The 12,738-nt window shown below is 30.5% G+C and overlaps 1 protein-coding gene across 1 annotated transcript in view; it reads right to left on the bottom strand.

The window, feature by feature from the left end:
• Positions 1-11,274, bottom strand: part of SI (sucrase-isomaltase) — a 93,624-nt gene extending 82,350 nt beyond the window's left edge. The window contains exons 1-8 of the mRNA XM_031662933.1: positions 11,242-11,274; positions 10,376-10,493; positions 10,003-10,112; positions 8,557-8,708; positions 6,433-6,604; positions 4,308-4,407; positions 3,245-3,357; positions 546-671 (exon numbers count right to left, since the gene is read on the bottom strand). Of these exons, the coding sequence (XP_031518793.1) occupies positions 546-671; positions 3,245-3,357; positions 4,308-4,407; positions 6,433-6,604; positions 8,557-8,708; positions 10,003-10,112; positions 10,376-10,493; positions 11,242-11,274 (924 nt within the window). The remainder of the gene's footprint in view (positions 1-545; positions 672-3,244; positions 3,358-4,307; positions 4,408-6,432; positions 6,605-8,556; positions 8,709-10,002; positions 10,113-10,375; positions 10,494-11,241) is intronic.
• Between the last annotated feature and the right edge of the window lie 1,464 nt (positions 11,275-12,738).

The following is a 12,738-nucleotide window of genomic DNA, read 5'->3' as shown; positions in this document are numbered from 1 at the left end:
TCTTTAACTCCAATGAATGTGTATTATAAACATAATCTTTAAAAAATAAATGAACATCCATCGTTTGCATTTCACTAAAGAAGCAATTGTATTGTTTGTAAAACTGGTTTTTCTAATTATTAAGTACAAAAGCATTAAGTGATTATTCATATTTTTCAGTGATAATGACTAGATATGCATTGTTTTTATATACGTAGATTTCAATGCACAAAAATCAAAAACTTACACATTTCAGCATTTTTTGAAAATATATAGATTCTAAAATTAAGTTTTATTTTTAAAACTAAAAATGGTTTTGTTTACAGTGGAATATGTATTCTGTTCTAGTATAACTAACAATCGGTTCTTCAAAAGCATATATTTGTACTTTCAGGAGGCAAGGGCATTACATATGAGATAAAATATACTTTACAGTTAAAAGGTAGCCTTGTAATTATATTATATAATGTATATAGTAGATATTCGTGACAATTTCCTATAGGTATTATTATGTGACAATATTTAACTCAAGTTATATATTCCCACGAACCCGTCATTCTACTTACAAATGGTATGCCAGCTTCTCGGTTTCTCCTTACCACTTCTTTCACTACATCTAGTGATTTATAATTCCAGCGACTTAGTTGGAATCCAAGACTCCAATATGCTGGCATTGCTGGTAGTCCAACAAGCTTAAAGTAAATGAGAATATAATTAGTTTGAGTAGAAAAAAATATAGTTAGCATTAATAACCAAGGTTAATGTGCCTTTTATTTTCTTATATCTCTAATATTCATTTAAGTTTATATAATTTAAACAAACAATTAGTGTTACCTGGATTCTAAACAATTTCCTATTCTATTTGAATGTGTTATGAAATTTTTAACAAGTTTAAGTCTTATACTTCATGTTTTAGTTTGTGCTTAAAAATTAGAAAGTGCAGCATACCAAAAAGGAGCATTTGCCGAGATATGTTTCAAGTATTGCAGAAAGTTAAATAAGAGAATACAATAAAAACAACAAATAAATGATGATAAAAGGGAAAATTTTCCACCACCATCCTATTTTCTATTACAAGTCACCATATAAGAAAAACAGAAAAAATGTTTGAAAGTACAGAATTTCTGTTTCCCTACATTTTGGCACTTATCTATCTCCTGGTTTGCAAAAGTGTTAATAAAATATATGTTCTGCAATCCTCCCACCCAGTTATTGCATAGACTCTTTCTTATTCACATGCAGTGCCTCAGCTTCATTTCTTCCTCCTGGGGGCAAATGGATTGCCATCTCTTCCTATTTCTGTAGTGGCCCAAGCAAGTTCAGTGCAAGAGAATATCAGTGTCACACTACAACGGATGATATAATTTTGCACATGGAAATCTGGATGTAACTGGTGTTATTTTTTTCCACTAAAAACTGAGTATTAGGTTATATGTGATGCATAATCATACTTGACATAAAAATTTTTCTTTGGTTTAGGCATATATATATATATATATATATATATATATATATATGTATAGGATCCATGATTTCTAGGTAACAATCAAGAAATTACTCATGTTGGGTTATGGTTTTCTATTCAAATGAAATACTAAACCTATTTCAAACTTGGTATCAGATAAACCTTATATCAAATAAAGCTTTCAAGAATTAGTATTTTTTATACCATACTCCTAAACACCATATGTCCCATAAAATTAAGGATTTAGACATGTTATTGAAATTTCTTCTTATATATGTGTGAAGAATCAACATATATGCTGACATAAATTTCTTCTCATATATATGTGAAGAATCAGCATATATGTAACAATACTTTTTTTGAAATAGTTTGACATTCTGCCGACTTTACTCAACATGTGGGAGATAGCTATGCCAACTGATGTTTGACAGTTGAAATGTCAAAGAGTAGTGTTTCTCCCTCTTGTTCATGTGATAACCACACACGAAGTCTATAGGTAGACCAGCCTAGAACTGTAATTATGATTTTATATTAGAGAGACTGTAAATGTTGTGTGTTTCTTTTCTAAATTTTACATTTATAAACATAAATTTGGGAATGATTACACATTGTAAATGATTAAACAGCAAAAAACCCTAGCTACTCTCATTTCAGATTTTTGGATCCTAATTTTAAAAGTTTTTTATAGTAATCATCCTTTGAGATCATTTTTGCAAATGGGAATTTTATGTTAAAAGGTATATCAAGAAAATAAGATTTTTAAAATAGGCATAATCTTTAAATCTTATACCAATGAAAATAATTTTCTTTTCCATTATAACACCAGGAATCATATATATCAACAGTTAGAAGAGAGAAATTACGTGCAAGTTTTAGAATCATCTTCAGTATAGGTCCTGGATTCCCCAGCTCTCTAAAGCCCATATTGAGCTCTGGTATACAAGATGTTACTTAATATATAAATAAGAGTTGCTTAGACAGTAACTTGAGATGTACAGTTTCAGACTAGGTTTCAAACTCAACCCTCTGAAGGCCCCAGGACAGGAGTCAATTTTCCTGGAGTTTACCTACTATGAATTTATTATTATTTCATTTGAATAGAAAACAATAACCCAACATGAGTAATTTCTTGATTGTTACCTAGAAATCATGGATCCTATATATATATATATATATATATATGCCTAAACCAAAGAAAAATTTTTATGTTAAGTATGATTATGCATCACATATAACATAGTACTCAGTTTTTAGTGGAAAAAAAATAACACCAGTTACATCCAAATTTCCATGTGCAAAATTATATCATCCGTTGTAGTGTGACACTGATATTCTCTTGCACTGAACTTGCTTGGGCCACTACAGAAATAGGAATTTCTAAATTCATCGGTTTTCCCACAACTCAGTTACCTCTAGGATTTTGACCAAAAGGATATATGACCTCTACATTTATTGCCTATTCTCAGTGTTAAATAAGATCGTTCCTTTTGCTTTACTCCATCATATAAAGTCATGAATAAGTAAATATTTAATATTCAAAATCTCAATGAAATCCAATTCTTGAACTCAGCTGCCTAGAAGTAAGAAATTTTGAATTCAGAAACATAGAAACTTGAGTACATATAGAGTTCATTGGGAAAAGCAAAAACCACCCAGCTGCATCTTAAATATGTTAAGATTTTCAAAAACATTTAGCTAAGAGGCCCCTAATATGTAAAATAAAGTCATCTAAATATGTGGTCATATTAGATGAAATAAAAGTATGCAGAAAAAATTTTATAAAATAGACCTGAAACACACCTGTTGATACTGTTGAACTACTTGTTCCGGTGTATCTCCTAGAAAGATGTAAAAATCCAGAATGCCACCAGTAACTCTATATGTTACTATTGGAGTAGGCTGGATAAAAATCTCTACAAAATAAAATTGGGAAACTTATATGTAAATTGTGAAAGGGCTTATAGTAATGAATTGCAAATTCCATTTAAATTAATTTGTATTAACTACATTATTTTACAATATTTTGAAATAATTAAGAAATAATGAAATATTGAATGCAGAAATAACATAGGGAAAAAGTGAAACGCCAACATGTCTGAGGCTTATAATAAAATCTCCCAGCTATTTTCTTTCACAGATGGTGGCAAAAGCTCCCCCTGGATATTGCGTTGCAAAGGGTTAGTTGCAAAGGATTAATTCTCTGACACCAAAAGATGTTTCTCTAAAACTGCGTTTTTAATTAGTCATTTAAATTGAAGATTCTCTGAAAGGTCATATTATCACATATTAACTTCTAAAGGACAAAGTGTCAAAAGTTTTAATTTAACTTTTCTAAATATAAGACACAGTAACTGGATAACCATGTAATAAACTGATCTTGCTGAAATGTGATTAATTTCTTCAATTTTTTGTTATCATCAATTCACCTATTAAAGAGATATTATACTCATAATATTAAAAACTAAAATACTACATTATATGAATCATGATGAACTAAAAAAATTACTCTTCTATTTCCATGGACATCTTTTTTATTTTCATTTGTAGTGGTATGTTTACTTATCTAGACAAATGAGATTGAGAGAATGAAAATACCCATTGGCATGGATGTGTTTCGGTACTCCTCTGAAAGGAAAATAAAGTGCCTGAATGCCACAACATAGCATACTCTCCCCATAATAGATGGGCATGCAAAAATTGATTTTCTCTTTAATTTCAAAATCTACTTATAACAATTTCATACGTTAATATTAACTATAATAGAGTTTGCTCTGACATACAATATGCATGATTGAAATAAAGAGAGCATTTAAAACATTTCAAGTGAAATCTATAAATATATTATCAAATAAATTATTCTTACCCATTGCATTGCTATTCATTAAGAAAACACCAAATGACTTTCCAGATGTATCTTCAATACACATAAAGAATGTTTGATGGCCATATAAATTATTATTATTCTATAAGGCAAGAATGTGAAAATAAAATTTTCAAATATATTTAAAACAAAAAGATTATATATTTTATATGCTCTTCATGAATTAATTTGTTACTATAATTTATTTCCCATGTTTCTATACTAATTGTCTTCACTATACATACCAATGAAACATTATAGGTAAAACAAAACTTCAAACTTTTTAACATTATTAATATAGTAATGTATAAAATACATAACATATACTATTAATATACTACTTAACTGTCCTGTTTTATTATAATTACATTAGTTTTAATAGCGTATGCCCAGGTGGGAGGATCACGAGGTCAGGAGATCAAGACCATCCCGGCTAACTGGTGAAATGTTGCCTCTACTAAAAATACGAAAAATTAGCTAGGCGCGGTGACATGCACCTGTAATCCCAGCTACTTGGGAGGCTCAGGCGGAAGAATCGCTTGAACCCAAGAGGCAGAGGTTGCAGTGAGTCCAGATCATGCCACTGCGTTCCAGCCTAGGTGACAGAGCTAGACTCCATCTCAAAAATAAATAAATAAAATAAAAAATTAAAATAATAATTTAGTCATGATAAGGTAATGGCATGTTTATCAATTAGGCCTCATGTACGCCCAAGGTACTGCAGGAGCTTCCAAAATGATATGTACCCTCATAAAAATTTAGTAGTCTGTTTCTTGAGAGCTGATGAGGAGCTTACATGATAGAGACAAACTGGAAATACACTGATATGGTGAAAGGAAAAAGACTTCCTGACTAAGTGGATATGGATTTTTAAAGGAAAGAATGTATGTAAATTAGCTCTGACATTCTCTCTCTGGTGTTAATTAATTAATCTCACTCTGCTGTAAACAGAAATTAGTAAAATTCATTAGAAATTCTGTACCAAATGAAACTCTTTTTTTTTTTTTTTTTTTTTTGACATGGAGTCTCGCTCTGTCGCCCAGGCTGGAGTGCAGTGGCCGGATCTCAGCTCACTGCAAGCTCCGCCTCCCGGGTTCATGCCATTCTCCTGCCTCAGCCTCCCGAGTAGCTGAGACTACAGGCGCCCGCCACCTCGCCCGGCTAGCTTTTTGTATTTTTTAGTAGAGACGGGGTTTCACCCTGTTAGCCAGGATGGTCTCGATCTCCTGACCTTGTGATCCGCCCGTCTCGGCCTCCCAAAGTGCTGGGATTACAGGCTTGAGCCACCGCGCCCGGCCAAATGAAACTCTTTAAAACAACTACTCACTGGTTTATTTTTGATATAGAAACAGCATTGCCAATTAAAAAGAAATAACTGACAAACATTTGACCAAAGTCAATCATGAATCAAAAATATTTTTTAAAGGTATGATGTTTGCTCTCAAAAATCTCACATTTTTGAGCAAAAAACATAGAAACAAACATATACAGGAGTAACACACTAATATGATTATTATACTAAGTCAAGTATAAAGATAAAGACTAAGTCCTTATTGGAGAGTTTGGGAGAAGTTCTTACAAGATCAAATTTCGGTTGAGAGCTGAATGATATAATATGAGTGATGAAGAACATCAGGTTTCTGTACTTATCAGAAAAAAAACAAACTGTGCAAAGATTTGAAGTTATGGAAAATGATCATATATTATAGAACAATAAGAAGGACAGGGATGCACGAGATAGTATCTGGTAGCTAGGCAGACATTATATTGTATGAAGACATGTAAAACAGAATTATTCTAGTGCAATGGCTAGCCATTGATGGATATAAGTACAAGGGTGATTTGAAAAGGAATAATAAAATATGATCATGAAAGTAAAAATAAACCATTTATAAACTGCAAATCCCGTGAAAAGCTTCACAAAATCTGTTAGTCACTGAGTCCATTTAAAACCTATCAATTGTCACTCTCAAGCTAAACAATACAGCAACAAGCTTTTGTATTGGTATCAGTGACATTCAAATAGTTTAGTTGATCAGTTAAAATAAACGATGTTTTCAAATATGCTAAGATTATCATCTGCTGCACTATAATGATTATATTTATAACAAGAAAAATAGTTTCTTACATCACCGGGAAGTTGATCTCGAGTAAAAATTGGCCATGTTTTCCAGGATAAATCATGACGAAATCTCTTATGAACCTGTTCCCCAATACCATAAATGTAATCACTTGGAAGACGGGTTGAGATCTGTAAGTACTGGTCAGAGTACACTAAGGGACCAATGCTGGTGTCAAACCTGCACCGTAAAAGAAATAAAGAAATAATCATATAAAAGAAATAAAGAAATAATCATATATTAATCATATATAAATAAATAAAGAAATAAATATATATATATAGTTCTACCAGATACAGGTTTATGTTAACATTATCCAGAATATTTCATTTTAAACACACCTGTGGTTAGCTTTGGTCACTTCTTAGAAACACACAAATTACACCATAAAAAAAATTTGTTCACTGCATCGACACAATTTTTGCCAATATCTTTCACATCCATTTCTTCCTTTACTTTTCATCACAAGTTTAAAGCATAAGTACCATTATCAATCACATTTCACAGATGACACAAACTGGGATAATTAGTTGATGTTTTTAGGGACCACAAACTGGTTGGCAGGAGAGCCAAGTTTCAAACCCAGTTCTGCTTGCTCTGGGTACTAGATTTTAAAATACAGTATTTTACTGGCTTCCACCCTTAAAAATTAAGTTTGAAAGCATTTTTCCCCTAAAAAAGTTTTATGTTTTATGCAGATGAAATAGGTACTACAAGAAATGCTAAATGACGTGTAAGATTTGTATGCTTTTATTTTTATTGACAATTAGTTATTGTATATACAGTCAGCCCTCCATATCTGTGAGTTCTGAATTCATGGATTCAACCAACCAGGGATGGAAATTATTTGAGGGGGGAAAAAAAAAAGAATGGTGTATCTATACTAAATACACACAGACATATTTTTATTATCATTCTTCACTAAACAATTTAGTATAACAATTATTTACATATAATATACATTGCATTCATTATCATAAGTAATTTAGAAATGATTTAAGTATACAAGAGGATGTGCGTAGGTTATATACAAATACTACACAATTTTATATAAGGAATTTGAGCATTCATGGATTTTGGTATACACAGTGGGGGAGCGGGGGTTGTCCTGAAAGCAGTCTCCATGGATACTGAGGGAGGTCTGTATTAATGGGATACAATGTGATGTTTTGATACACATGATTTGATGATAAAACTAATTAACGTATCCATCACCCTACATACTTTTTACTACAAACATTTAGAATTTATAGTAGTCTCTTAGTACTTTTGCAACATACATTAAATTATTATTTTATTATTAGCTATAGTCACCATGTTGATTGGTCTCAAAAACATGTTGTTTCTGTCTAATCATTTGATCAACATTTTCCCATTCTCCTCCACTCCCAGCCTCTGGAAACCATAATTCTACTTTCCGCTTCTATGATTTCAACATGTTTTAGATTTCACTTATAAGGAAGATCATATAGTATTTGTCTTTCTGTGTCTGGCTTATTTCACATGGTATTTAATATTTTTATGATTTAACACAAAGTCATTAACAAAAGTACTAAAATACATTTAGTAAGAGTAATTGCTGAGATTTAATCTTGACAATTGCTTTATTAGCAATTCTTGGGGATACAAGGGCATTTATCTTGAAACCATTCATAGGAAATTACTAAATCTCTTGCACCTACACACCTCATACAATCATAATGAAGGTGTTCAGTCTATATTGGATTCTACATATATATAAACTATTTTAATATTAATATGATAACTAACTCCTCTTTCATCTTTGAATAGTAACTGTCTGATTCTACAAATTGGCAACAAAATATGATAAATATGGGGGAAAGACACAAGAGCTACTCTATGTATGTACAAATATATGCAAGACTAGAGTTGCATTAGTGAAGCTCTCCACCTTCATCTTTGTTCAACCTTTATTTGTAGATTCTGATTTATGCTCCAGCATCTTTCATCCACAAGAAACCAAACTCTTTTATCACTGTAATCTTTATAAACCTATCCACTTACCCTCTTTTGGGAGGAAATTTATTTCTACCAAAAATGTCTTGAAATTAAGACTTTCCAATTCTATAATAACAGAATAAACTCATATAATTGTAAAATAATATACTTACAAAATTTTAGCATTGCTTTTCCTAATAACTTGGATGCTAAATGGGTTTTCGGTAACGTTCACATCATACAGTGTATCAGAAACTGTGGGTCCAGTAAACTCTTTTACGTACTGATGAGGGACTTCATATCTTCTATTATTTGGATCAGTAATCTGGAAAGATTTAAGCAAGTTAACATTACTTGATTCTAGACTTTTATTTAATATTCCATTTCTGAACGATTAAATGCAAGTTCTGAACAAAAAATAACGTGGTGATTAGTTTCATAGAAGAGTATTAATCTATTCAGAATCTTAATTTTAACATTTTTGAGTGGCTATGCACAAAGTGTATAAATATTAAAGAAATACATAGATTTAGCTGGTTATGAAGTATTGTGTATAAAATTAAGTACAGATTTTTACTGACTGATATAAAAATGACAGTATTACCAAATATTGATTACTGAATGCTAGTAATCAATCACTGTATACTAGTAAATCAAGACACTAAATACTAGACCTTTGTGAAGTCAATCATTCTCAATGCTTTTCAATGTTTGGGTCCTTATATAACTATATAAAGATAAGAAACTTATCTTATCCATAAAGATAAGAAATTTTGTTTAAAAATTTTTAGAGAAACTAAAAAGAAGTACTGAAATAAAATTGAATCACTGAGAAACAGAAAAATTTGGTTTCCGTGAAATTATTGCTAAAAAGGTGATGTACAAATAATTTGGTGCTGTTTTTACTTCCAAATCCAAAATATTTATACTAGTAAACTACATTCTTAAAAAAAAAAGAAGAATCGTACTTTTTAAAATCATGAATAAAATTTATAATCAATGAAAGAAAGTATTATGTTGCATGTATACAACACTAACACTTTTCTCAAATTAAATTTTAGATTAATCTTCTATCATAGCCTGTAGTTTAAATAATAATAAATTTTAAATGTTTCTTGAGAATGCTTATTTTCTTCAAGGCACTGAGCTAAATATTTTGCATAAATGATATTATTTAAATCCTTCAAAAATAAGTACAGAGCCCACTATTATTATTTGTATGTTATATTTGAGTAAACAATTTGAGAAAAGTGCAGTTTAATTAATCCTTCGCCTTGGAATAAACATTTCTCAAGAGAGAAAATATATTTGTAGGATGAAAGGTGTGTTCATCAAATGTCTCACTGCAAGCGCCACCTCCCGGATTCTTGCCATTCTCCTGCCTCAGCCTTCCGAGTAGCTGGGACTACAGGCGCCCACCACCACGCCCGGCTAATCTTTTGTATTTTTAGTAGAGACAGGGTTTCATCGCGTTAGCCAGGATGGGCTCGTTCTCCTGACCTCGTGATCCGCCCGCCTCGGCTTCCCAAAGTGCTGGGATTACAGGCATGAGCCACCGCACCCGGCCCATCAAATGTCTTTTAGTATTAAATCTTCTTTGGAAACCTTAAAAACCGAACCTTGAACCGGAAACGATTGGGTGTCTGATTTTGAGTTGTGAAGAGAACACTGTTGATGTCATTTCCAAATAGTGTAGGTGAAGGTATCCTGTTTAATTTGGCTTCAAGTCCTTAAAGAATAAAAAAAGCTGCCATGAGTGACTTGATTTATAATGTTAACAATTATTAAATATATTTATGTTACTGTATTTACCACAAATGAGTACTTTTTAAATTTGTTACAATCATGCAAAAATAAGAAATTTGAACATTCTCAGGAACATATTTCTTATTTGATTCTATTTAAGGTATTTTTCCAAAGAAAAAATTAAGGCACATTTTTGCTTCACTTACAATATATCATATTGAATCAACACGGTAAAGGACTTCTTACCAATACTTGTTGTTGTCCTTTCTTGAACATTATAACCATGATTATCAACGAAGAAGCACCAAGGAATAAGAGAGTCATTCCATGGCCTCCAGCAGCAGCCTCTCTGTGCACAAATTCCCTGATAAAATATTTTAAAAGGAATTATATCATTAGTACTATTATCAGATGTCCCAGTCTCTATTTTTCCAATGAATGAATGTTTTTAAATAATCTAATTTTTTCAAATGTATAATATGGTAAAATAGCAGTTGCTCTTTTGTTTCTTTTACCTGGAAGAAATACATTTAATAAATTGAATTAATTACACCCTGTCAGAAATTTATGACCTGAGATGTGATTATTAAAATCACGTATCTATACAAATTTTTGTAAGCTCACGTATTTTAAAGGAACCTGATCTCCAAACGATTATAATTTATTCTGTTGTCATGGTATTCATATGGAAGAACTGAAATATTTATTTTGTACTAATTATCTATCAAGCTGAAATTTAAACTAGAAGGATGAAAATATGGCCCTGAATTTAAAGCCACTTAAAATCTGTAAGGGATTTAATTCTACCTACTTACTAGTTCAATATTTAATTAAACTATCTTAACTAGTTTATGTGCCGGTATCACAAGTAGTTGCTGCAATTGCATTCAATTAATAAAGCAAAATACTGAATTCTCAGTAATTTTATTATCCATATGAAATACTATGTGAAGTGAAAGAAAAATTATAAATGTTTATATATAAATAGTTTAGCTAAATATTGACGCTATGCATGAACAGCAGTATGATTACAAGTCTTCTTACTATGTAAATTTAATAGTGTGACACACTTTTATAATTCGAAAAATTGTAGGATTTTCCCCTTTGCTTACTTTCCATGAAAATAAGTTCTTAAAAACCTCCATTTTAATCAGCTGAAAGTGTGCACTAACCTTTCTGCTATTTCATCCTCAAATTAAAATGGTATCAGATACAGACACACACACATATATAATATATATAGTATATGTACTATATATTTATATATTTTATATAATATTTAAATAGCTAAGTATATGGAATATATGTATATTTATTATATATAAAATATAGATTTTATATATTCATTTATATATTAAAGTATATATTATATATAAAATATATATTTAAATAAAAATACACATATTTTTATGTTTATGTATAATAAAAATACATATATTATTATATACATATATAATTACATATAATATATTTATATATATAAAATCTCTCTAAACACCTTATATACATATATGTGTGTGTTTGGGTATACATTTATATATTTATACCCAAACACACATACACACATATATATTGTAAATTGGGGTACAATTGGATCTAATTACTTATCAGAGCCTAAAGTGTGTGCAACTTTTGATCAGGCAATTTTATCTCCGATTATCTAACCTGAAGAAATACTCCTAGCAATACAAAGAGACAATTGTACAAAAAAATATTATTTACAGCAGTCTCTACGAAAGATTTGTATATAAAAGTCTAAATACATTTACATAAATACATATATAAACACATAAAGGTGTTAAGTTTAAAAAATAAAATGAAAGAAATAAGCACACTATAATCACAATTTAAATAATTAAAAAATATAGAGTAAAATAGGCTTACATTCATTTCCTGAAAAATACCATATTATTTTCCTATGTCTTTCATAAAAACCTTGGAAAAGGTGGCTTAAAGCAACAAAAATTTACTCTCTTACCGTACTGGAGGCTGCAAGTCCTAACTCAAGGTGTCAGCGCAGCCATGCTGCCTCCAAAGGCTTCACAAAATAATTCTCCCTTGTCTCTCTCTAGCTCCTAGTAACTCCTGGCAATCCTTGGCGTTCCTTGGTTTATAGGTGTATTTTTCCAATTTCTGCTTCCATTTCACATGGCTTTCTTCCCTGTCTGTTTCTGTGTGTGGTTCCTTCCTCTTATAAGGATATTAGTCATTCAGCCCAGGGCCCAACTTAATTCACCACGACTATATCTTAACTAATTTTTTCTGGAAAACTGTATTTCCAGATAAGGTCATATCCAACGACTCCAAGTAGATATGAATTTTTGAAAAACATTATTTAACCTACTACATATACACACCAATATATTAATTAAAAACATATATCCCTGTTGTTGCTTTAAAAATATTGGTAATTTTAGTTTATCTTGTGAAGATTTTGATACTTGTTATTTATGTTTAGTTGTTCTTCCTATTTTTCAGGTCTCATTATTTTTAGTTTCTTATCTAATTATTTTCCTTTTGGCTTCATTTGACACAGTTAAACTCTAGCAAATAAAAGTATAATAAATTTATCATATTGTAACATATTTCATCATATATGATATACAATT

Source organism: Papio anubis, chromosome 2 (genome assembly GCF_008728515.1).
Source record: "Papio anubis isolate 15944 chromosome 2, Panubis1.0, whole genome shotgun sequence".
Lineage (NCBI taxonomy): Eukaryota > Metazoa > Chordata > Mammalia > Primates > Cercopithecidae > Papio > Papio anubis.
The sequence above is the reverse complement of the archived record's forward strand: the minus strand, read 5'-3'. Positions and strand labels throughout refer to the sequence as shown.